Raw genomic sequence first — 27,351 nt, 5'->3', positions numbered from 1 at the left:
CAGGAACAACCTCAGCCACCCTGAGACACTCCTCTGAACGAGAGGGGGTCACGGCCCGCCGTTACCACTGCTGTTACCAATGCTTTAAAGACAAAGGAAAATCCTGACAGGAGTAGGAAACACCAGTGCATTTAAGCTCTTTATAAAATTAAATCATGCCTTCAATAATGGCAAAATACAATAGGAGATACATAATCTCCAGAAGCTTAAATCCGTAAAATACCAGCAGCAAAGCTGCCGTGACTGATAAAATCCCGAAGGGCACATACAGCAGGGACATGAGAGCAAAGCCATTTGGCCACAGCCCTCTCTCTGAACAGCCTGACAGGCCTTCTGCATGCTACCGCTACAACACAGGGGGTCCTGGCCCCTCAAAGGACTATCCCAGGCAGGTGGGGGGCTGCAGGAGCCAATGTCAGGACCAGGGCTACACCCAGCAGAGGTCTGGGGGATGGACACAAAGGTGTTCAGCCATTCCACGTGAATACAATCCCTGGTTTAGGGATTTCCCCCCCCTGCCCCCACCCTCCACCTTAGAAAAAAATGGTGCTTTCAGATCTACTAATCCCAAAGACTGAAGACTCCCATTACCAGTTTAGAAAGACTTACCTTACCTTGACAACACAATTATAGGGGAGAACACGCCTACCTCAGAATCTGATATGGAGACCCGATTGGACTCTATCGTTGGTCTCCTCATTATACGTGGCGATGGTCCTGTGGCATAAGGACCATAACCTGGAGTGTTGCTAGAAGCCAAATAACCTCCTGATGACCTTTCCTGAAGAGACAATTTCCTACTTGATAGGACGGGTCTAGTGAGAGGTCTCTTGGGAACATGCCTCCAGTGAGCATCTTCTGACCGTTGGGAAGGCAGTTCATTCATTCCCACATCACTGTTGACTCCATTTCTTTGGACGTCTTTTATGTTATCAGAAAAGACTGTGTCATTTTCTTCAGTGTTGTCTTCACCATTTTGGTCACTTCTGTCTGGGCCAACAGCCACATCCATGGCTGCTACCCGCTCTGCCAGTTCAGTCTGTGTGTCTTTGCAGCACGTGTCTATGCCATCATCCATGGCATTTGTTGGAGAGTCCTCCATCGCTGCGTCCAACTCGTATGGTCTCAGATGGCACTGCAGAGAGCTGTGATGCTAGCACTCACAGACAACATGTGGCATGAAGGAATCTCTCCATGAAATACCTAAAAGGAAACACAAACAGAGGTAAACTGAATAATAATGTTCACTCAACACAAACATAACCAAGACGCCCATCTTTGGCTTCTTCCAGCGTAAAAGAAACGGAAGGCAAAACACTGACAGGCTATTAACAAATTGCAAACACTCAGCAGGAAAGGCAAACCCAAGCATCAAGCCAGATATGAAAGTGATAAAGATGAGATTTTTATCTGATGTGCAACAAGCGACACAGCTAAAGAGAACTTCTTCTGTAGCTGGACCAACAGTCAACCTGAGCTTACAATAAAGAGAGAAGTATAGCTTCTTAACAAGCCAAGGGTAAAGGGTCAAACTTTTTACCTCTTGAATTCTTATCTATAGGGTACAAGAGCTTCTGGTACGTATCCAAACCCAATGAGCATAACAAAAAAGCCATAGCCATTTAGGGCTCCACAGTACTCTCTCTCTTGCCCTGTAGGGCCCTAGAGAGTGTCACAGAATGGCTTGGAAACCAAGCCATGGCTGGTCACTTCCACACTCTCAGTTATTTGCAACATAGTCAACAGCAAAGGCAGAATTTAAAAGCAAGTCTGGTTCCAGGGTCACCCCTGGCCCCCCACAGTTGCAGCCTGTGTGCAAACACACATTAACCTTGCTGCCCACCATGTATAAAAGCCACATTGAATTGCAAATCAACAACGCTTAATGATTACCAGCATGTGGGAATCAGCTTTTCCTTTGGAAAAGACCTACCGAACACAAAAATGCAATACAAAGCTAAAACTGCTGAATAAAATCGCTGTTTCCTGGATGCTAATTTCAGTTTCAATTTAAAACAGATTTCAGTCTTCCCAGCACAGTCCGGAGCAGGAAATGATCCTCTGCAGCACATGGCTGTCATCCCTTAATCACCCTTGAAGATGCAGTGCTGCAGGATGCATCATCTCAACCCTCTGCCCAGTTTCTAGGGTCAGTGGGGGAGAACTTAGTTTTAGTCACAGCATCCTGGACTGCATCCAGTGAATTTCAGTGTCGGCTTAACTCTGAAATATTGCAACCTTTGCTTCGCTACACACAAAGCAGGTTGTGCATAAAAATCCATGCAAGCCAGGTGACACTTGCATTGCCCTGTTTTCACGCTGGCTACTTTTAATTTACATGAGGAAGGGTGGGCGTGAGCGAGTTCAAAAACCCCCATCCAGCATTAGCCTCGGAACACACACGACACCCTCGTCGAGGAGCAAAGGCTGAGCCTGGCTTGAAGCTGTCCAACAACGCTCACTTAAATACACTACAGCTGAACTCGCTGCAAAGAGAGACGACCTCCCGAGTCGTCCGCAGAAGTGCAGCAGCCAAGCTCAAGCAATCTTTTATATCAATAAGGAAACTAGAGAAAGATCTGGATGGGAGGCTTCACCCTAGGTCAGGTGCCAATCAAGAGGGACACACACTGGGCACTCAAGTGTCACAGAAAGGGAACATCCAAATCTAACACGTTCCTCCCCACAGTCCGCTGTTCACCTCCTTCCCCCCCTTCTCCACCCGGGAATAATCTTCCCCGCTTCTCCTGCCTTTTCTGAAGGCTTGTTTGAAACAAATTGACAGAAGTGTCACTCACTCAAACCAGTAATGAAATGGTAAGATCAGCTTTAAAAGCTTCTATTAAAACTATATTTAAATCCTTCAATCCCAAAGCACAAATCCCTTTCAGAGCCAGGATGCAGGCACTGGGGGGTGGCTCACAGCAGCAAGGGAAAGGGTGCAAGGTTTGGTCCAACACATACTGCACATGGTCCCACAAACCCACAGGCAAAGCAGCGCAAGCCTGCCCTCTGCTAGACCTCCCTGCTCTCCCAAACCAGGCTTCAAGGTAGAAAGCCAGCTGCAGCCCTGCACTGGCTCAGCGATGACCTTGTCCTTCAAAACAGATTCACAGGAAGCCCACAGAGGGCTTGCTGTCTGCAAAATGCTCGTGCGAGGTTTGCACTTGGAAAGCTTCTGAGCTGACCTAGGAGCATCATGTCAGGGCAACTGCAAGCCCGGGGCCACTCTGCTATCTCTGAGGAGGCTTTCCTTGCACTCCTGAGCCTGCAGAGCAGCACATTTCCCAACCAGACACTCATGAGGACTCCTCGTGGAATGCCTGTGTGCTCAGCTTTGGGTGAAGGTTAGTGCCTCAGCCCCTAGGAAGAAGCACAGACCATCCTCCAGCCCTGCCTGCGGGGCAGCAGCTTCCCAGGGCTCCTCTGCATGGCTGGGAAAGCACCAGTCCACATCTCCGCCATCAGCAGACATCTCCCGCGCCACTGGGGCTGGGCTGCAGCTCTCCTCGCAGTCCAGCCTGTGTGTTCCCCTCAATCAGGGAAACAATTTTAAATGGAAGGAGGGAGTAAAAATGCTTTCACTGTTTAATCCAACTTGCACAAGGGATAGGAGGAAACCTCTGATTCCACCCTGCGTTAAAAGCCTGAATTTGCTCTTCTGCCTACGGAGAAACAAACCCAAGGCCTTTCCTTGCAGCAGCTTTAGTTTCTGGACAGTCACAGCTCACCTCACCCCTAGGGAGCATCAAGAGGAAAATCAACCTGCAACTGAAGTCTGCAGCTCCCCCACCTTCTTCCCTTCTCCTGCCACAACGTTTTCCCCACATGCAGGAGCAAGGGGAGGGAAGCATCTGCCCGCGTTGCTGTGCGGCTGGCTGTGAAAGCCCACAAATCACCCACCTGGATTGAACACTTGGGCATCTCACACTGCTCAGCCAACAGGAAAAAGAGCCAGAAGCGCTGGGAACAGCAGCCAGGCCCCAGCAAACAGCGATGCTCGTGTAAGCCGCCTGCACAGCTCTTCATTGCCCAGACCAGGAAGCCTGGGGTGCCACCCCGTCAAAAGCAGAAGCACACTTGTACAGCTTTAACCCACAGCTCAGGCTGCAAAATAAATCTTCCGCTAATTCACAACTTATTTAAATAGATAAACTTAAGATAAACCCCATAAATCAGTTCATCCGATCAAAACAAATAGACCCATACAGCATCACAACAAATAATACAGTGCTGCTAGAGGTATGCTAAAAAAAATCCAGCAAGACTTAACAGAAAATAATTGTTCATCTGTAGAGCTGGGCTTTGTTTCAGGTTCTGCTGTTTTGAAGGATTCCTTTTCACTGATAAATCCTCCAAAAGTGTATTGGAAAGCAATGGTTTCCGAATAAGCAAATCAGTTACGCACAGACCAGTCTTACTGTGCATAAAACTCAGTACAAAACGCAATTATTTATTTCTGCGAGGCAAAATCAATGGTGGATTTGCAGTTTGTCAGGCTGTAACACAACCGCACCTTGCTGTGATGGGAAATCCCAGTGAAACAGAGACACCACCACTACCTTCTACAAGCCTGACGCTCTTCATGCAGTCAGCAGCCTGATCCCCCACAACACTAAACACCTGCTGTACATCAGAGGATTATGCTGCAGACATGAACTAAAGCTGCAAACAAGCTTATATGAGCAAAATTAATTTACTTACACATATCTTATTTACCATTTTTTCCTGTAGCTACTCCTCTGTTGCAGGCAGGCTGCCACTTAACAGTGTTTTTTGCAATATATTTATCAAATGGCTGCACATGTTACCCAGACAGGCACTGAGCAGAGCATGGTACAAAATACCCTTTTGAAAGGAATATGATTCTGGAGAAAATCTCTCTGTATTGTACGTGGGAGCAGGAGATGAGTGAATGCAATTAATTTTGCTGCTCAATAAAGTATTTCAAGGCATTGTTTGAAAAAAAAAAAAAAACACCTGCAAATCTAGTTTACTGCTTGGTTCTTCCATTTGGGTAACTAGAAACATTCCTATGAGGAAGGATGGGGAGGTTAAAAGGCCCTGGGCCTTGGCAAATCCAGCTTCATTTCCTGATTTTGCTACAGGCTACCCAGAAAAGTGACTTTACAGCTTCACCTGTTGCAGTTCCCAGGTTAAGAAGGATGACGCTGCCCTCAACCCACCGTGTCCCGCTTCCCCTTCCTGCCTCTGAGAACATACCTGCCCTGTGCTGAGGCACCAAGGGCCTTTGCAGTAAAAGAATTCACAGTGAATAATAACTATAAAGAGCATTTGCATGGAAAGCGTTCAGGCAGCAATTTTGTTGCTGCTCAGAGTTGGAGACTTCTTCAAATGCCTGTGGATGGTGTCCCCCATGCCAGCATGTGGACCGGCAGGGACATCACACTGAAACCCTGTTTGAAGGCCACAGCCATTAGGTGCCTCTTGACCACACAAGACCCACAGGCACTGTCACCAAGTCAGGTCCCAAAGATCACTGAAGGCTTTAGTCTGCCGCTTTAATATACACTACCAAGGTCAGGAATCAGGTCAAGTTTTCTAAATGGTGCAGGCAGCCATGTACCAGGGCAGGCTGCCTGCAGAGGGGATGTCATCTCCATCACCAGCATCCTTCAGCTCAGGTCAGACTCCCCACCAGGAAGCCAGTCCTGCCTTGGGGCAGAGCTGGGCTGCACATTCAGCCCTATCTTGTATCACCCTGTGCTTGTCTTGTGTTTCCTTCGGGTGATCCCCCACAGCAGCACAGCCAGGGTGAAGAATCTGCTCTGACTGCTGTCAACTGGCGCCAGAAACTCCCTTTAAGGAGAGAAGCGGCAAGTCCTGGGCTGGGCTGCCAAATCCTGAACAGCTCCTCAAATGACATTTTTGAAATATTAGGTCAGCAAGTCCCTTCCAGAGCCCGAGCTGTCTCCCCACACCAAGCAAATACAGCCTATGACTATTTCCATCCTGGAGTCTCTCATCCGCTCCTTATTCTGCAGTTGGGTCTGCACGACTTACCCAAGCACTCAGCATTAGTCCACTGTTCTGACATGAGGGAGATATTTCCACACCCCCACCCTGACCCTATCAACTTTTTATACACGGGGAGACGCCTGCCCCAAATCCAGCCAGCTCACTCCGACACCTTCAGTCTGGAGAAGCTGAAGAGGAACTTGCATCCCACAGCCATGCACTGGACCAACATCTGAGCTGCCACGAGCCCCACAAGCACAAAGTGGTTTGCAACACATGGGTCTTCAGACCTAAGGAGCCAGCCACTTACAGGTCTCATTGCTGTGGTGGAAGAGCAGCCACAGGGTTCATTTTTGATGCAGCAATTCAACTCAGAGCACACTGGCCTTCATTTCAGCTCTGTTCACTCCCGACACACAGAGCAGGGCACCTGAAGATAAGGTTGCCTCCTGCCTACCTCCACTCACACTGCTGCTGCAAGGAATCAGGCCTCAGAGAAGCACATGAGCTTCTTGGCATATGTGAAAACTACTTTCAGACATCCACTGGCCGAAAGGCAGCCCAAACCAAGCGGTGAAGAATGACGAGAAGCTGCAGCTTTGTGAAGCCAAAAGAAAGCAAATCCCTGCAGCCCTTGCAGAGATAATCAAGACAGATGTACACCAGACCAGCCATTTGGACTGTGTTCTAGCTGGGAAGAGGGTAATCAGTTTTGGTACTGATTCGTGACTAGAAGCAGCAGACATTAACACAACCCAAATAATAAATAAGAATATACTGTTTGTGCTTTTTGCATACACACCATACGTTTGCTTCATCCTGTGGCTTACGAGGCTCTTGTTTCAGAGCACAGACAATCGTGTCTTGCTGAGAAATCACTCGATCCTGCTATAATCATCCTAGTCCTTTTCCCTCTTCTCTCTACAGTTCTTGGCAGTGAGCCTAGCTGTTGTGCCACAGCTGAAAATTAGATCATAAAAGCGAGGCGCTTTGATTACTTCTGTGAAGCTCCTAGCACAGCTTTAAAAGTAACTGCTGAATGACAAAGAACAGTATTTTTTGCAATTCAAGCACTGCATGAGAAATTTGAAAAGCAAGTTCAGGCCCCTGCTCCTGCCAGATTTCTTGAATGACAACAAATATCTCCAGACCACAGTCTGGAAAATGCACCATTTCTACCTCCTTCTTCTCAGACCTTACCAAGGCAGGGTGTTTTCAAAAGGGATTTCAGGGCCCCTGAGCTATAGACAACAAGCACCCCAAGCACCCATCACTCCATGTTTGTCCTGCTCTCCCTCTCTTCCCCATGAGAGACCCCAGCTGAAGACAGGATCCGGGGTTTGGGTCCGATGCAGGACTGATGCTTTCGTGTCCCTGGGTGCAAGGTGTGGATGCAGATGTGAGACAGCTGGGCTGGGCTTGGCAGCAAGCTCCCTGATATTATCATTTAAAAAATAAAACTTACACGCCTTCACACCATAAAGGCCATGTAACCAATTTTAAGAGCATTTAACAGCACATTTTAAATATGTTTTGAAACTAGCCAGGATACTGAACTAAAATCTCCAGTCTACCAACCTACAGCACAAGAGATAACAACCACCTTGTGCACAGAGTACTGAGCTCAGGAATTTTTACAAAAGATTTCCCAACTGCATTATATTTCATCCCTTCATGTTCTAATTATATGATTAAATAAATTTGCATAATCAGACGCAATTACACTAATTGCATATATAAGCAATAATCAACCAAAAATTACTCTGAAGAAAAAGTTTCTACTTAAGGAAATTCCTGTAACAAGAAAACATTGAGGAGTGCCAAATCTAAGTGAGAGCAATATTAACATTAAACACTCCAGATAATGCCGGTGAAACAGGAGCCCTGTCGGAACATTTGACTGGGTGCAGCTATGTCAGCACATTTTAACCACGGCGTTGGTGGGGACAGCACCAATGAATCGAAGAGGAGTTGTGCTTCTTTGTACTCGAGCCCTGGCTACAAACTACTTTTGTACGACAGTTTGGCTGCCATGTTTTATAGCAGACAGAGGTTCAGCAAGACTTGTGGGCATCAGACCCTGATGCTGGCCTATATTAGCTTCTGCTTTCATCTTTTAAAGCTGTTTATCAGTGTATGAGAATTGGACGTAGTTTTATTTTGCAAATTACACCTGGGAAAGCACGGGGAATGGTCAGTGTGAGGCACTCGGCCCACATATCCCACAGGTTTCGCTAGCAACGATGCCAAGTGCTTCAACTCACCATCTCTGTAACATCCAAGTAGTGACCACAAACCCAGCACATCCCAACACCCAACTCCACATGTCCACACCGTCCCTGCAGATGACCTGAGCTCAGATTATAATAAATCCCATTTGCCCTTGTGACAAAGGACACAAAAGCCTTGCAGGAGAATGACCCCAGCCGCTGTGCCAGCCTGACGTCAGCCCCTGACACCGCGGCAATAAAAGATGGGAGGATGGTATGGGCAGAGAGCACCAAGCCTGGTTCTGCTGTGTGAACACGCAGAGGATGTCCCAGCATGTCCCTAGCCATACCGGATGGTTTGCCCTACCTCCAAGTGACCCTAGGGAAAGCAATATGAAGGAATTGGGCTTGTTAATGCACACACAGAGCCTGGACAACATTCGAATAACTCAGTTTGATGTCAGAGGAGAGCAAAAACTCGGGAGACCCCCATTTCCAAAGATGCTCCTGTGCGTGCTCCCATCTGGCACTCAGCTGATGCTGACTCAGACCTCAGAGCCTGCCTACCCCAACCTCCTCTTCCAATACCCATCAAGAGTGCAGAAAATACCCCAAATGCAACTTGCACCATGCACAGGGAAAGCTGAACCCCATAATCCAGTGGAAAAGCAGCCTTCTGACCACCAACTATAAGAGTACATGCTGTTACAGCTTGAGGTTGCACAGGTGGGTATGGGCAATATCAACTCACACAGAGAGGTTCCTTGTAGGGTCAGTGCAGAATTTGTGCAGCGACGGAAGCAGACTCCTGGGGCTGAACCTGAGCAGGGAGGAGGAAGACGAGGAAGAGGAGGAAGAAGTGTCATGGTTGCTGTCACTTGCTGAGCTGAGAGGCAGTGTGATTCCCAGGAGAGGGGACAGCAATGGCAGGGAACACAGCTTGCTGGAGGTGGCATTTAAACAGCCAGCGAGAGGGTGCTTCAAAAAATAACTGAGAATGTCAGATTACATGAAGTTTGAAAGACTTAGATTATTTGTAAAATATTAACAAGCAAGGCAGTAGCCAGAGCAACTACCTCAGAATTAGGGAGTCTTTAATATTTAGGGTCTTCACTGCAATAATGACTTTTCAAGTATCTGTACCATGGTGAGGTAAATGGCAGGTTAAAGAAAAAAAGGTTTTAAAATGTTCTAAGGGAAAGAGATTCATCTCAGATGAGCCATCTTCTGCTGCAATCTGTAATGATACCTCAAAATTGCTACCGAAGATGGTAACAGTGCTGAACAAACCAAAAATGAAGAGATCAAGAGGACCTGAAGAGCATATCAGTCTGCAAGGACGAGGTCTAACCCTCCACAATAGCCAAATCCCCTCTGATCTCACAGGAGCAGAACTGAGCACTCAAATCACACCTGTCTCTAAACCACTGCAATTGCAGCAGTGCCTTTGGGTGACTGTGCTGCAAAGCAGGACACATCTGATGAAAATGGGACCAGGGCACTAGCAAGCAGCCTACAGAAAGCATCTCTTGTGGCACGGAGAGAAAGAAAAGGGAATATAAGAAAAATGGAACTGAAAACGCAATGCACAGCAGTGAGCACATGCACGGATTTGCATGAACAGCCACAGCACATGGCATCCACCCTCTGGTTTTAGTATAACGTCTGGTTTTTAAGCCTGATACGCCCAGCCTGCAGCAAAGGCTCCAGAAAAGCAGGGGAGCCTGTCAACCAGGCAAACCAGCAGTCACACACCAATCTGTGACCCTGAAGAACAGAAATGTAAGCAACAGCTGATCTTCTGGGATTGCTCCCTCGTGGGGCTATGCGGTCACTCCTGCACCAGAGTGTGACCAGGAGCCTGAAGCAGGTGCTTGCACATGTTAAACCAGAGACCAGAAGGACCATGCATTGCATATGGCTGTGCCCACCTTGCACTGACGATGAGGAACAGCCTGCCTGCTCCCTTTGCAAGGCAATTTTGTTCAAGGATGGCAGCCTCCACTCAGCTGCCTGCTATGCAGTTAAAAAAAGGTTTTTTTTCTTTTTAAATGGTTTCTGTATTTCAGTTTGTGCCCATTGCCTCTTGTCTTTTCACTGGACACCACTGAGACGAATCTGCCTCCATCTTCTTCACAGACTCCCCCCATCAGGCATTTACACAAGTGGAGAAGGCCTCCTTCAGCCCCATTCCCTACTGCTGCCAACGTCCACCACACATGCAGGAACCTCACACCTCTGAGGGTTCTTCCTCTGCTCAGTCAGACTCAAAAGCTGCAGAGAGGAGGAGCAGAGGAAAACACACCACCCTCCTCCTGCCAGGATGAGTTTACAGGAGTCTTGTAAAAAAAACAGGTAAAGCAGCACTACTTTCAGTGCTCTGCATCAATCCTAAGCAGGTTACAAGTGAACCAGGGGGTTTCCCAACCATGAATGCTGCCAGCTCAACTCAGGGCCTACAACTTTTTTTCTACTCGAATTCTTGAATTTCTGGGATATATTCTGCAGCAAGGCCCTGTGAGCCTGAGCAGCATCCTGCTTCCTCAGCAGAGCCCATGATATACTCTAGTAAATAAATAAAATGAAGAAGCAGCAACCTGAAATTGTGCAGACAGGCTGCTTCTTCAGCAGCAGTGTCTCAGCGCACAGCTGCACATCGGCACCCAGCAGACAGCCTGCACGCTTGCAGGCCATTTTGTTCCTCCTCCCCAATTTATTTATTTCAGCATATTTCTCAGTCCTGCCTGCCTCCTCCCCTGCACCCATTAGCACCTTCCATACCAACTGTCATGGTTAATTCTGCTCTTGAGGTGCCCACGGATGCTCAGATTTCCTATTGCTGCACAATATATAAGAATTCAATGACAGAAAAGCAAATCACTGCAGAACAACGCTGGTATAGTTTAGGAGCAGCAAAGTGGGATCTGGGAAAGCACACGTATAGATCATCAACACAGCAAAGTAATTCAGCATCAGACACCTTTGCCAGCCTCAGATCTCACAGCACAGGCCAGCATTGAAGTTAGTGTTGGTTAAAAAGCATCCACAACAAACCACACAAGCCACCAGGCAGAACAAGTTCACATTTATACATGTCGGTCTTAGAGGTTTATCTTTCTCCCAGATAAGGAAAAAGCTTTCAGCTGCCTTTGAGAGATCTGGAGGTATTTCAGGGGATATATCCAGTTGCTTAGTTCTGTAAGCCAGCTGCAGTGAAAAGTATTTCCAGCATTTTAAAAACATTAATTCCCAGCTGTTCCAGGATTGCCAATCTACAATAAAAATGAACAGAACAGAACACAGCAGGCTTTCCTCTTCCCAGCAGTTCAAAGATGGGTAGAGATTCCTATTCAAGGTGATCTCCGCAAAGAGTTTTAACGAGAGAAATGATCCCAGCCCCCATCTCTAAGTGTCCATGGGCGCTGAAGGTCTTCATCAACTCTGCTAATCTACATACCCTAAGGCAAAAGGCACAGAAGAACTACACAGGGCAAGACAAAAAGCAGTGAACGCTGTAAGAAAAGACAAATGGACTTCAACTTTAGAGCTCAAAGTATTTGCTGTATTTCCACACGGATAACTCCCATCTTCTGATAATCCTGTCTTTAGAAACCCCAGGACTTGAAAACATGGCCTCAGTTAACCTGCACAAAATCAAAGGCAGCAGCAGCAAGGCTCTCTGTACAGAGGGAACAGGCCCCAGGGGATAAGTGACAGATCCTGCAGGAGTCAGAACCAGGTAAACCACCCCCACGATTACCCTTGTCCATGCACACATAACCCAGGCTGCTTGGAAATTTAAAGGGTAGGAGGCTTCCCAATTGCTTTGAAGCCTTAAGCTTTAGCTCTTTAAGCCAAAATGCACTTTCAAAGCCCCAAGGTCAATGACTGGAGATTATCCAGGGAGTCACTGGGCAAAGGCTGCTGGGAAGAAGGCTGTTCTTTTGAGTCACTGCAATGTATTCCAGAAATTGAGGGTGATGATAATCTCAGCATTTGTCAGAGCATGAAAAAGGCTTTGCAGCACTGAAGGATCAATAGAAGTTTTCAGGTACAGCTTTACTTGGAAAAACAAGTGTGATAATGCCATCCTGGGGCAACCTAGTTGCACCCCAGCAATTCTGGCTCTGCACAGCGAGCCTGGGGCTGAGCGGCAGCCGTGGTTGGGGTGCCAGGCTGCCCTGGGACACCAAAGCAGTCCCCCCCGTTCTTTGTGGCTCAGGACAAGTACTGCACATTGTACTCAACCAGCTAGACCCTTTCTGAAGTGTTAGAAATTATGCGAACCCATCCAACTGCTCTGTCACTTCTGCAGAGCTGCAACAAGAGCAGAAAAAGGCATGTTTCTGGTCATCAAGTCAGCAGGTGCAGGAGCAAAACAGGGAGTAAATCTGCTGGCAAGGAGACATCCCTTGCTGAGGGAGGTGCAGTTTTCGACAGCAATACAGGATTTAGTCTTGCTTCACATGCCCCAGTGAGGCATGCTCAGCTACAGGAGGAGCTGCGCCAGCTGAAGACATAGGGACAGAAGAGACACAGCCGATATTGATGGCAGCACGCACAGGGCCATCTCTTTGAGGAATCAAAGCCTCCTTCCCAGACTCTGACTAGGGCTGTAGCACCTTTCTCCTGCACACAGCTGGCAAAGCCAAAGAACAACGCCTTGAAAACCCAAGAGCAGTTAGAAGCCATCAACCTCAAGAGAATTTTTAGGCTCCTCTCTGCCCTGCCCTGGGCTCCACTGCAGATGATGCCACTTCCAAATAAAACCTGAATTTGGCAGTTTGTTGCCAAAATTTTCAAGGCGGGGAAAGGCAAATACAGTCTAAGAGGAAAGCGGGGAAGGAAATACGATCTATGTAGTTTAATAGCAAGCAAAGACTTGTGGATAGAAGAGATGTGGTTTACAAATGTAGTTTGAGCATTGCTCATGCAGCCTGGCCTATCCCATGCGGAGCAGGAGAATGCAGAGGAGAAAATCTGAAGCCAATTGACTTGGGCACTGGTAGCAATACCTGCTCCTGTCAGCCATCCCATGTCCTGTGAGACATCCCTGCGGTACAGGTCAGGGTATCACTGGCAGATGAATTACACTGCTCTGGCTACTCAGATATCCTTCACTAGTTGCCAGGGGAAAAGAAATGAAAGAACAAAACTGGTAACAATGTGAAAAAAATAAGCAAAGCATGTGTTTAAAAGCCTTGCTGGCTCCCAGCCAGGGAGCTCAACACCTTCCAGGATGCATCTCAGAACAATTAGTCTGTATGCAGCCACTGAGTCTCCCAACACACTGCTTCCCTCTGCAATGGAGATGTCGGCTCTACTCCAGCAAAACACTTAAGCACATACTTGAACTATGGTCTCAGAACATCAGAAGGGACAACATTCACATGCCAAAGTGTGAACAACACTGAAAATCTCAGCCTCAAAAATGTGGAAATACTCATATGAGTGTCTGGGTGAATGTGTTTCACATGTCTAAATGAGAGAGTTGCCCAGTTACACTGGAGCCATCCCAGGGCTCCTTTCCCAGGAGAGGAGGATGATGACAGCATTTTCTTCCCCACTTGCATTTACAGCTCTTTCTTAGACTAGCAGGGCTCACGTCAAGGAATCATCAGAAATAATTCCCATCGCATCCATCCTCTTAGACGGGGTCCACCTCTATCCAGCTTTCTTCCTTCCACCTGCGCAAGTTGCAACACACAAACAGCCACCTTGAGCTCTGCATCCTACCATGTGGCAAGTGAGGAGAGAGCACCACAGCATCACTGCCCTGGTACCAGCACTCCCCATCAGCCCCCAGGGTACCACACACACCACAGAGGCAGGGCTGGGCTCGGTCCTGATGAGTTTGCAGCTGCTTGCACACAAGACATGGAGAGCGAGGACGCAATCCAGCCGTGGGGTGGCAGAGGGCTGTAGGAATGTCTCACCCGGTCGTGCAGATCAGCTATGTTCAGATCCAGTCTTCCAAAATCGCTGCTCCCACCATAGGCTGAAGATGCTCTAGTGTCACACCTGGAGGCAGCTCCTGCTCAGTTCCCCTTGCTGTCTCCCTCTCCAGCGCTAAACCGCCATGGCTGTTTGCTGCACAGCCACTCAAGACCATGAAAGATATGGGGGGATGCAGGGAGCACGGTAGTCTCCCATGCTTTCCTAGTTCCTTGTTGATGTCTGAGACACACACACTCATTTGGAAAGGGATGCCAGAAACACCCAATATCATCAACTAAACACTGACCAGAAGTACAAATAAACCAACAGATATAACCCACTTAGAGGCAGCTTTACCTGCATTCTCTGCACACGAACTAACCTTATCTGGAAGGTTTTCTGTGCAGTAACAACACCAAATTGCTAACATTTGCCTTTAATATTATTATTATGTTATTATTATTATCATCATGTATTAGTATAATTCCTTTGCCTTTAAGGTTTAGCAACAATCTTGTAAATTAGTTACATTTTAAAACAGAGAACACAAAGAAACTTCTGCAACTAAAAGAGGCAAAACAAACTGGAAAACTTCCTTAAGAAGTGATAAATTCCTCTTGACTTGAATTCTCCAAAAGGGACTGCTGGTAAAATCCTCCACGCTTGTGACCCAGGAGACAGAGCATAGACAATTATAGAGACCTTAAAACCTACAAGCCTGTGAATTATTCTCTAGTACCTGACAAAGGACACTCGTAAGAAAACTATTTTTGGCTTTCCTTTCACCAGTTCTGTTTAACAATAAAACCCTATTCTTCGGCTTCCTGTTTTTGAAATTGTAGCCTAATACATTTCAATGGGAAATTCTCGTTTACATAGTATCTGTCACCTGCCAAGACCTACCCGTGTTTTACAGATGGTGCCTATACACCAAGGGCCAAAAGAACATTTACAGAGAGGAGTTAGGAAGAGACACAGTCTTGCTCAGGGTCACCCAGACAGCACTGCAATGCTCGGTAGGAGAATCCCAAATTTCTGATTCCCAACCTCTGGCTACTTCATGTGCCTTTGTACTCTTCCTACAGTTGAACACACTGTTGTAAGAGTAGATCTAACACCAGCATCATTTTTTGTAACAACACTACATCATCATTCCTGACACAAAACAAAACTTCTGCACTGAAGTCATGCTTACAGACCTGTTATTGACAGTCAGTGCATCCCCATTTTCAACATTTGAAGCACTGATAAGAGTTTAACCACATCCAGCTTAGCAAAGCCTATGCCTAAGCCGGCAGCAATGCCCCACGTCACTCCCTGCACAGCTCTCCCACTTTGGCTGCTGCCCAGCCATGCGGGTCAAGTAAGAAGCAGAGATCACACTGTGCCACTCTGAGCTCACCTGATTCATCAGGAGCCTGGTTAGATCAGGAATAGCCTATATTGTATTTGTTGCAGGATGACTGCAAGATTAGAAAGAAGAAAGATATTAGAAAGAAAAAGGAAAAAACCCCACAGTTTATTTACTATGTAAGCTTACAGTGGATTACAAAGTAATTTTTCATTGTTTCCCCAGGTTCTCAGATATGCTATTCACTTGCTTAAACATGTGCACGTTTCTGAACAATCAGGTTTAAGTCAACTTCAATATTTTGGTAATGGAAAAATATAATTACATATAAATAACAGTTGAGAACAGCAGGGTTTTATTTGCACAGCAATTTTGAGAGTGTCTGAGGGGCCAGCTTCCATCTAAGAATGCTTTTACATACTGCTGGTGGCACAGGAATTTGAGAATACGCTCAGACTTGCAGCGACCCACAATGTGGACTCACTAGAGTAACACTAGAGTAACCTGAGAACAAAGCTTGAGAAGTCTGATGTGAAGCATGAGATCACTCTGCCTGACCAGGAAGCAAACAGCAAAATTAATTAAAGTCTCACAGTGCTGTAGAATTCAGGCTAAACTGCTGGGATGCACCTTACTTGCCAGATAGGGCTGTTTCCTCTTCTGTCCGACAAACCATCCCATCACATTCTTTCCAAAGACCTTGATTTGACTATATTATCTTCCCTCCCACAATCTTTCTTTTCTTAGATACTTTTTAAAAAATTATCAAAGAGGGAGGTGGAAGTTTTAAGCTTATCTCTACCGTGCCATTCTAGAAGCACCCAAAAAGAGAAGCACTTATTCTAAAAGTGACTAAGACATGAGTCATCTGATGAATAAGCACATTGGCTCTAGAAGTCTCATTCACCATGACCAAATCCAAATCAATTCATTACCTAAATTAGTTGTCCATTTTATATGTTAATGCAGCAGCACTCTAAGGTCAGGAAGGGGCTCCTGTTTCCTATGCCAGTGTAATTGCTGCTGATCTTGTCAGGCTAAGATAGACAGAGCACTGCCAGAAAACCCTGTGCTGAAAGAGCAGAGGAAAACCACGTCACAAGTTTGCATTTAAAGTGTTCTGAAAGTCAACTTTGGAGACACCTCCAACCTCAGCTAACACTTGGGTTAAGCGTGTACAAGCTGCTGGCACCAGCCACTCCTGCAGCTCAGCACCCCTGCAAATGCAAACACAAGCCCTGCTCCTGGCAGCAGGGACGGACAGAGCCTGGCTCTGGAGCCAGCAGGGCTCCACACAGGCAGGTGCCAGGACTGCAGCCAAACTCTTTCAACATCCTTCTGTTACTCTCGCAAAAGCTCTTATACGAAGCTGCAAAAGCATTAAGTTAAACCACTTACGGTACTTAAATATCTCTCCATTCTGGAGGAATATGAGCACCTCTCAAAACAAACGTGCTCATCTTCACAAACACGCTGCAGGATACATTCACTGGCAGGGAAATAGAGCACTGGGGAGCAGATGTAGTTCCCATAAATACTTCTTAACAGACCCCAACAGATACCTTGATGCCTTTGAAATGTTAGCTTAAGATGTGACAGCAGGTCTATGGCAGATGTCCCTCTGCCCTCTTTGTAAAATCTAGGTGAGGACAGCAGTCAGCAGGTCTGGTCTGTCCTCTGAAGGCCCCTCGCACCGCTGTGCTCCATCAGGGCAGCTGCAAGCAAAGAAGCGGTAACGCACCCAGCAAACAGCCTGGGTACCCCCAGAAACGATTAGTCTGTTCAATCTGTTTTACGGTCCAGTGCACAGCCTTTCTGTGGCGCCGCTAATTTCTCCATGTTCAATTAGCGCAGCACAAAAAATACACTTGTAAGTGGAATAACTTCACAGAACTAATTTAAATTGTTCTGCACCATACTGCTGGCATCACACTACAACCAATGTCTTGGTACTGCATTTCCACAGTTTTTAGGTTTTCTGAATCTTTCAACAGACTCGCAGGAGAACGCAGCCAGGGCTTTCACGTAACTGGCCAGCCCTGTGAGCATCTGCCTTTACATAAACAAATATAAAAGAATAGAGATTTCTCACCAGGGAGCGAATCTGCAATTTGCCTGTGCTGGACTAAAGGTGTTAACAGTTGCCAACACCCACCTGCTTTCCTCCATGGAGCTGAGGCCACTCTGCCTTCATTATTCCCCTTGGCACAGAGGAAGACTTTGCACCCCTTTGCACTAAATCCAGTGACCACAACTCAACCTCTCGCAAACTGAGGTCAGACAATGGGACTTAATCCCATAAAGACAGTCAGCCTTGGCTCCACAGCTGCTGTGCTGGAGTGTGGCAGTGATCTTCCTTGGCTGAAACATTAGACTGTGTCTGCCCATGCCTCCTGGCCACCTTTCTACGCCCTGCTTCCCCCCCAAGAACTTCAACTTCACCACTGAAATAATCTACTAATATGGAAAATGACCCATCTCAGGTAGCAGAAGGGAAGAGAGCCCCAGCAACAGGCTGGCCTGAGGATGGAGAGGCTTACACCCAAAGAAACAGCCCAGAAAAACCTGGATGTTATAACTCAGTCAAAATTACCATGAAGCAGAAGCAGCACCTGCCAGCATGATGAGGAAGGATGAAAAGCTGAAAATCTCCACAAAGGCTCACAACAGCAGCCTGCGGGTACAGGTACAAGATTAGCAAAGGATAAGCCAGTTTTCAGCATCATTACAGCGAACACTGCTAAAGCTGCAAGCGGGTCAACACACACCTCCGAAGCATTAGGACAGAGGTGCTCAGGACTGACAGTTCAGCTGTGACCACAGCCCAGCTGCTGCCAGGATGGCATACATGTTCACGCACAACTTCACAGACACGCGTGCGTGCAAATTTAAGCAAACAGCTCAGATACCACCAGCACATCATCATCTATTGCCCCCCATGGCAATCATATCAGATGCACGGACAAAGTCTCCAGGAAGGAGGAAAACCTGACAGCCTTCAAGAAGAGTGCACAGCAGCTCCACCTCGAATCCACTTCATGCTGATGCAAACACATCCCCTCTCCCACACTAAAGGCATCCTTCAAAATAAAGGGTAATTACCAGCTTTTCTGCTATGGTTATAATGTCAAGAGATCTGTCTGCTCCCTGCTGTAATAACTGCTCCGCGTGTCTGTCTCCTTTCAAGCCACTCTCCCAAGCACCAGTGAGGCCGCAAGACTTCACTGGTCGCCTCCAGCTCTCCTGGCCATCACACAAGGCACTCGCTGGCTGCTGGAGGATTACAGACCAGCATGCTGCCGTGGCACTTTGAACTTACGTCTCTGGCACTGCTGAAAAGCAAACCCAAAGACAGACAGATCCTCTCAGCAGACAAATAGCTGTACCTTGGGGAAAGAAAGAGCCAGGCAGAAAGGAGCTTACTGTTATCCTTAATCCCTTTCTCTGGGAGTCCACTGCAGGGGCGTAAGGACAGTCTCACCCCTGGAAATACTCCCTCAGCTGTTTGCATCCGACCTGCTGGCAAGGCAGGTCTGCCCTGGGGATAACCAGCAACACACCGATGCAGCTCTCTTTCCTGGCAGCTGAATTCAAAGAGGACTGTGGGAGCAAAGAAGCAGTAGCAAAACATCCAGAATAAAACACTTTATAAAAAGACCCACCTATTACAAGCCCCTGGTTTCAGGCTGAGTTTCACCCTGCTCCAACTGGAAATCACTGGTGAGATTTCATTCACGCTCTGCTCTGTGACAGCACAAATCCCAGAGAGGTTACACACTTCACATGGATTTCTCATTCCCTGGGAAGACTCCTTCCCACCCCACCGTAAGCACATTAGTAAAGTCAGTAACGACAAAGCTCCCCAAGGATGGAGCTGTGCAGCCACCACCGCACCCACCACCGGCACCAGATCTGCTCCATGGACGACTGTTGACTGTGGCCAAGGCAATTTCATCGCCACTCTGTTTTTAAACAACCAGAGCTCTCTGAGTCATTAACTCATATAAACATTCCACGTCTGCTTAGGGAGCTCCATTTTTACAAGCATTCATACATGAAAAGCAATCACTGAGTGCATTCAAGAAGAGGTGAAATCAAGAGAGGAAGAAGCTTTTGCTGTAAATAGTGTAACGTTTCTTCAAGTGCATGTTGCGTAGCCTGGTTCCTCCAGCTCCATGCCACATTGTATTTTGTGCCATGAAGCCTTTAAATCCTGTTACCTTCAACATTCGCATCTTGCTTCCCCATACTGCTGCTGTATTTTTCAGAAAGTCAAAGCCAGCCAGAGCATTTGTGGCCTGCCCAGGGGAGACGCTAGTCTGACTGACTAAAAATTTGTACTCTTTCCCCTGCTTTCCCACCCTTCTCTCCTCCCCTTGCTCTATCTTGACCTTTAGACAGTAAGTTTCTGAGCGTCAGGGTCTGTCTCCAACTCTTTGTACAGCATCAGTGCCATCTCCGCAGTATGAACCATAAATAATAGAAATCCAAAATTCTGCTTGTACAGGGTCTGGTCCAAAGCTCATCGGAAAGATGTCTCTCTCTTCAATGGCATATAGACCAGAGCCATAATACCAGCATGAGCAGAAAAAAAGCGATTTGCAAAGCTAACTATTTGGGGAAAACAATCATGCAAAAACATGATCTTCCAGCAGAATGTCTTCGCACTTTCCAACAGACCAAAAAAAGTGTGTGCACACGTATATGTATGTTTTTATCACGTGTTTTTGGCATAGAAAGCATTTTGATGCCATGGTGACGGGTGCTCTTGCAAACCCTTAACATAATAGATACAGATAAACCTGAAGCCAATTAGGAAACCAATACTGCTGTGCTTACATGATCCACAGCTACTCTGAAAGGGACAAAAATTTAACTCTCATGAAAAAGATCAAAACAAAAACCCAGATCCATTGTTAAACAGATTAATCAGACTCTTGGAAAGCTCATAAGGGATTGGGTTCAATCTCTGCTGTTGTTATTAGCATAAGCCTGTACAGCAGTAACAAAAGACTCGCCTAAATCCCACGCTCTCAGTTACTTTGCAATGAGATTCTGCATTTAACATACACACTCTTAATTAAGGGGACAGGGACAAGCAGAAGAGTTTGGCTGAAATTTATACTGCGGCAAAAGAAAACTCTTAATGGCCCTTTTCATAAGGGTAGGACTACCAGTCCCTCCTCTCCTGAGGAAGATCAGTATGGGAGAGAAAGGAGCGCCAGTGCCAGCATTGCTTCCCCTGACCCAGCAGAGTCTGGGCAAGATGCTGTGCAGGAACCCATGCTGCTGCAGGCCAGGCACTGTACCCGCATACAACAAGAGCTAGTCCTTCCCCAGGGTGATGATAACCATGTCGGGGAGAGAGGAGAGCTAGGGATGACCGTAGGCAAGGTAAGTAAAAACCACGTTGCATTGGCAGGAGTGAGCCTGGAGCTGATGTGACATCCGCCAGCTCAAGGCTGGGCAGTGCTGGGCTGTGCCTGGTCCATCAGCAACGAGCCACAGATAGACTTGGAGCAGAAAGGCTCCTGCTCACCAGTGCAGCAAAGATAAAGCTGAGAAAAACAAGCCAAAGCACAACCCCAAAGTGGTTCCCTGCAGCTGCGGGGACTGGATGGGGCCCCTCGTATGCTGCTGGCTCCCAGGAGAGGCTGCAGGGATGTGTTGTGGGAAATAGGTTAATGGCATCCAAAGAGAGAAGTCTCCACGGGAGTGCTGACAGGTAAATGGAGTAGAGGAATGACAGCCTGCTGAGAAACAACATCCTGCACCCCTCGTTGGGCGTCAATCACACATTCCCAAAAAATCCACAAATTATAATTAAATACGACGCTGCCGCCTCTGCACCAAGAATTATTCATTCCATAAAAAGCATTTTCCTACACCTCTTTTATGACTCTTCCATTCCTCTCCGAGCCCCCTCACTCCTATCCCGCAGGAGTGATTTGATTAAGGAACTTTTCCAATTGCACCATTCTGCAAACTTTTTTTGCAGAAGGGTTAAAAAAGCATATCCCTGCAGGGATGGCCAACGCTGGAGGAAAGGGCCCACCTCTAGTTACACTAGCAATAGCAAGGGGAAAGGGATTATTCCCATTGCAACTAAGCATTGCATCTACTTTGCTGAAGGCAGAAGGAGTCCCACCACCCCTCCCCTTCCACTGTGATTTTATCATGTTATTCTTCCAGATGTGAAGATTAGAACTAAATAACTACCTCAACACATGCCTCATTTGCTTAGGTCTTGTTAAAGCTAAGCAAATGCTTAAGAGCACGTATTGCTTAGGGAAGAACTGCTGGATAAGATCTGTGCTTTGCTCACCCAGGGCTTTGGGTGGGCTTCACATGAATTAAAGAGGTTTTCCAGTTACAGCTCAGAAACCTGAGCAGGAAGAGATATGGTGGTGCACGGTCTTACATACAGCAACGTCTAACAAAGGGGTCCAGGGAGGACGTGGAGCCAGCAGGTTGCTGTACAGTGTGCCCTGCGAGCCCATGGATTCAGAACCAGTTGCATGGCTGGGACAGATAAGAGTCACCTCCTTTTTTCAAGTAATTACTCTGCACTTCTCTATTCCAGTCCAGAGGAGGAATCACCACTGTAGAAGCAGGGAGTCTAAGTCCCTGCTGGCAGTCCGATGCTTAGGAGCCAAGTTTTACTGCTGACTGTCATCACTTCATCACACAAACTTCAGACACGTTAACCCCACCTTGCCGCTTCTCCACAAAATGGGGGCCAGCAAGTCCTCACCCTGGTGCTGGAAGGACTGAGCCATCACCAAGTGTCTCACCGGTCCCATCCGCTTACAGATCTCACTTCCACTGGTGCTTGCACCAAGTGTCACACTGTCATCTTCCACTGCTCAAACTCCCAACTTCCATACATCAACTGCGGCACTTTCATCTCCTGCAAAGTTTAACTGGGACAAATGCCAGCATATACATTGCTGGAGCATTGCTTGGTGAAGAGTATGCAGAGCCATAATGCCAACCAAAAGGTTTCAAGTGGTAATTAATCAGCTACAATAATAAATAATACATATACTTTCAAGCGTTTGCTCATTTCCTGAATGTCTCCCATAAACATCTAACCAGTAAACCATGCTTTGAACACTGACACTTGTATCTTTTCCCTTCTGAGCTAACTCTGTGCTATTTACTTAAAATAGAAAATTCAGTAGGAGAAACACTGCTTGAAAGGTAACAGGCTTTTGGAAGTATTTTGAGCACTCAAACCTGCTCGGAACAACAAATAGTTAACACAAGCGTTTAATCTTTTCTCAATTTTTACATTATTTTATAGACAAATTTTATTTTAATCCCTTCAGTCAGCCAGGTTGCTGGTCAACTACCTTCAATATCATATGATGCTTGCTGGGCAGGCTGCAATCCTGCCAGAGCAGAGCTTGGGCATGCGGCCTCATGGAAACCAGCACCAAGATAAAAGCCTGGCCTAAAAAATACAGCCCAAAGTGGCCTTCGATGAAGTACAAGAGCTTTGCTTTTAACGTAGGTGGAATTTCTAGTTCAGGCTTTTGAAACCAAGCATTGTGGTTTAAAAAAAAAAAAAAAAGAAAGAAATCAGTGCAAATCTCCCCCAAAAATGCAAAGTGGAGTTCTCAAAACAGCTGGAATAGCACCGTGCTCTCCACAGCCATCAGCATTTGCTAAAGAGGAGGCTGGAAAAGGTCAGTGTCATTTGGCTCTTAGCAAGGCTTAAATGAGCTTCAGCCCTTTAGGTGGGGGCTGGCCAGTCTGACAGAGTTAATTTACAATACCGAGCCCTGGTGCCCTGCAAAACACTCCAGCATAGGCAGTCAGTGCCAAAAGATGCACACCGCTGCTGTCCTCCCAGGGAAACTCCTTGGGTGATCCGTTGGCCTCTGTGCCGCAGCAAGTCTCCTCTCTACCACAGCAAAGGCACGCTCAGCTGTAACCACCCGTCCCATCAGGGCTGACTGGGCTTTTAAGCTACATTATTTAGAAGGAAGGTGCAAAAAAACCTACCTTAATATTCCAGCGGGTACCTAATCCCTTAAACACTCCTGGAGAGGTGCTTTTCATTTCCAAAGAAAAGTGAGTTAATGTTCTTGCCAGTGCTGTTAATCAGAGCAGCAAAGCCTCTTTTCATCACGCAGGGCCCAGGTGACTGTTTCCAAGGGATTAGCTGTTACCGCATTTAGTTCAGTAAAGGGTTTATCTCAGCCACGTTCACAAAGGCCGACCACGAAGCCTTTCGCCTGCCGAATTCCCGCGGGCTGACACCTCGAGCAGCCGCAGGGCTCAGAGAGCACCCGGGGAAGGCATGAAATGGTAATTGCTAGGAGTAAGGAGTTTTTCACCAGTCTCCGGCACAAGAAGCCAGGGCAAGAGACAGCTCTTTTTGAGGGATACGGCCACCACCGGCTGCCAGCGGACTGAGCTCTCGAGACCAGAGAAGGGTGAGGGAGCCAGGGGCAGGAGAGGGAAGATTTTCTAAGGCCCCCTCAGGGCAGGCACCAAGTCTTTCAGCAATCTGTCTGCTAATGGTCACAGCAGCTGCCGTCAGGGACGCCTGGTTGTCAAACCCATGAAACACGTATTCCAGAGAGCCTCTGAAAATTGCATGGGGTGAAACCATTGGACTTTTGCCACCAACATTAATCTAGAGCTCAGGCAGACTCTGCTAAACACTGCAAGCAAGGAGCAGCACTAAAGGAAGCACTGGCGTCTGCAGCCACCCTGAAGGTTTCAAAGGAGACAACCAGTTAAGCATCCAGGTTCTTTTCAAACCAGTGCAAGCTTCCAGCCGATGAAAAGCAATCATGTTTTAAAATCTAGATTTTACACACTGCTGTGCCCTCGGGCATTGATCAAGCATTTTGATTCCCAACTCACTGCTGGCTCCATCCTCTTGAGCAACAACTCAGGTTTTCATTAGTGCCAAGGACAAACACTGAAGCTTTGGCACTGCTTCCCAAACTCTTCAGCAGACCAGAGGGAAATTAATATTTTCCCTCTTGCTCATCGAGAAAGCAGGCTGGGGTGGGGCTGGAAAGACTTATAAAGCCCTGGGTGTCCAAGGATAAGAAATTCCACTCTGATGCCACCTCCCCTGCTTCCTGCAGCCTCGCAGGGGGCTCTGCTGGCATCCTGCACCAGCTGGCCCAGCGCTCACTGCCTGCATCATGCCAACACGGCTGCCTGCAGCCCCAGAGAGAGCTTTTATAACAGCAGTGTCAAGTGGCTGAATGCAGAAATATCAGAAAAGAGGACTGGAAGGAGAATGCCTGAAGATACCAGTGAGGGGGACATCACCGGGCATTTAGAAGAATGACAAAGGCAGTTTTCACAAATGGAGGGGGGAAATAAAGGAGAAATGAGACTAAAGATTGAAAACAATTTCCTAGTGTTTGGCATGCTCTAAAATTAGTGCTGTAATGGATCTCATCAGCCAGCATTTATTTTCCATTCTAAAGACAAGAATTCAAATAGGCAAGCTGCAGCAAGAGAAGCACTTGCTTAGCTGAACAGCCAACCTCTAACACAGGCAGCAACGCAAACGCAAACCTCGCTATTCCATTCCTGCTGTCTCTTGCTTGGGATTTTCATAAGTGACAACTCAAGTTGGAGACCCATTTTGCTTGACCACATTACAACCCCACCATTACAGAAGCGACAGAGCCTCGGGAGCAGGGAGGGCCAGGCTGTCCATGGCAGAGCTGCTCCGAAGCTTTGCTGCATTCATACAACTGTATGAGACAACTGAGGGAGTCCCAAAATTATTCCACCTGGATAGGACCTGAAGCAGCAGGTTACACACCACACTTTGGGAAACCCTGCTGTTAATGATCCTGATGGATCTCACTCCTGCTGTCCCCAATGAACAAGCCCTGCTCACCTGGCTCATGCCTGGGCAGAGAGACCCCGACAGCTCTGCCGTCTTGCTGTGACTGCACAGGGCCAGCTCTCACCCAGCTGGGCTCAAACCCACTCTGGCACCAAAACCCTGCACATGGGTCACCAGATCCCGAGAGGATGTGCTGGTACACATCAGCATCCCACTTGCTGCTGTGCTGATCTGCACGCCTTGAGGACCTGGCCCACAAAGTTCTGTCACAAACAAAGGCTACGTGGTTTTTAATTGAAAAAGCAAGCAGCAAATCACTACAGGCTTTATCTTGCAACTCTCATAGTTATGCTCCCTCTTTCAAACACGCACACACCAGGTAAAGGTACATTGCACACCCCAAGGCTGCAGAGTGCCAGGGACACACAGCACTGTCTGGGTAGCTCTGGAAAGGCCACCAAGCTCAGCTGGGAGCAGCGATGGGAGCACTGATGTGACGCACCCATTGCTCTTTCAAAGTTTCAGAACAAATCCCTGATGGCAGAGGAGAACTGGCAGCGTCACTCGGCTATGAGGTGTCAGAGATATTTCAGGCAGCCAGATATTCCCATGCAGAAACCCAGAAAAAGTCACCTCCTCACTCCCCCAGCTGCCTCTCTTTGCATTATTGCTAACATGGATGTGACTCACTTGAGCTGGGTTTATATTAAACTCCTGAAACAGATTGTTTGGCTGTTATGTAAATCCAGTAAATGTTAAAATACTAGAATAAATCAGTCAAGCAGTTACCATAGCCAGCTCTCCAGAGACAGCCAAAAGAATTTATTTTTTTTTTTAAAGGGAGAGATGGCAAGAGATGAGGGGGAAAAAAATAGTGATTTAAAAAAAAAAAAAAAAAAAAAAAATCACAGCCGCCTTTCAGTGGAGGGAGAGCTGTGCTGGTAGCTGCAGTAGCCCCAGCAGTGCTGCTACTAGTGTCCTGCCCAGCTACTTACAGGCAAATTGCCCGATTGCTGCTCTGCACAGGTGAATTTATGCAGAATCACCTGCACAAAACACAAGCTCTGTGTCAGCAGGACTGCCTCCTTACTATGCCACATGAAACCACAATGCAACCTCAAGGGGAGGTCAGTATGATAGCACTGATGCTGAGGTTAGGACTTCAGCCCCACCACACTTTAAAATAACATAAACCAAAACCAGGCATGAAGTTGCTACTTCCCATCCTGCCACTGGGAGGGAGGTTCTGCTTTAGGAGCTGCCCCTCTCCCATGGAGCAGAGGGCATCTGCCACCCATAGAAAAGTCTCCTGCCCACAGCGACATCAGCAAGCAGGCATAGGAACAGATTTTAAAATTTGCAAACACAAGTGTTTTTACCAGAAACCTGACTCCAGGATTTTAAACAGTCTACAGGCCAAAGGATTAGTCAGAAAAATTATCTGGCAAATAATCTGCAACAATAAGCAAAACCAGAGCATATCACCATCTGCTCACAGATACCTCCCAAGACAGAAATAAGGAGCCTTCAGATTAAAGTCTTCACTTTGTATTTAATTGTTGACAACCAAGCCATCCTACTCAAAATGCTCCTATACCTACATTAGCAACAAAAAAAGGAAGCAGGTAGAAATTAGGACCCCAAATCTTAGTTGTAATGTAAAGGACGTTAGTTGAGCTGCCACTTGAATGGGCCACATGGCTCAACCCAAGCACCTGCTCAGCTTCAGAGGCTGCCCCAAGTGCCACATTCCCCATCATACTAAAGAGCAGCTGAAGCCTGTGGGTCCCTACGTACGTGAGCCCCTCCAGGATTAGCACACCATTGGGCACATCTGGACAGGCACATCTGGGCAGGGGACAGTGACCCACCTGGCCTGTGCACTGGCAGAGCACAAGCTCCATTCCTCACTGCCCCAGAGGTGAGACTGTAGAGCAACATAGTCACAGCATTAAAATGAAGCGGAAGAGATCTCTGAGCTCTGTTTAATTAAATATAGTCTGGGAAAATCTCTGCTTTTGTTAAACACTGCCTCAAAAGAA

The 27,351-nt window shown here is 47.2% G+C and overlaps 1 protein-coding gene across 4 annotated transcripts in view; it reads right to left on the bottom strand.

The window, feature by feature from the left end:
• CAMKK1 (calcium/calmodulin dependent protein kinase kinase 1) overlaps positions 1-27,351 on the bottom strand; it is a 112,819-nt gene that overhangs the window by 67,933 nt on the left and 17,535 nt on the right. For 2 of the 4 annotated variants that reach the window (XM_030028304.1, XM_041126790.1), the window contains one exon: positions 650-1,203. In XM_030028304.1, coding sequence (XP_029884164.1) covers positions 650-1,102 — 453 coding nt within the window. In that variant the 5' untranslated portion in view covers positions 1,103-1,203. Of the gene's footprint in view, positions 1-649; positions 1,204-18,579; positions 18,703-23,487; positions 23,574-27,351 lie in introns of those variants that run through there. The other 2 variants (XM_030028305.1, XM_030028306.2) reach the window with 2 other exon arrangements.

The sequence above is a fragment of the Aquila chrysaetos genome, chromosome 10 (genome assembly GCF_900496995.4).
Source record: "Aquila chrysaetos chrysaetos chromosome 10, bAquChr1.4, whole genome shotgun sequence".
In the NCBI taxonomy this organism is placed as follows: Eukaryota; Metazoa; Chordata; class Aves; order Accipitriformes; family Accipitridae; genus Aquila; species Aquila chrysaetos.
The sequence above is the reverse complement of the archived record's forward strand: the minus strand, read 5'-3'. Positions and strand labels throughout refer to the sequence as shown.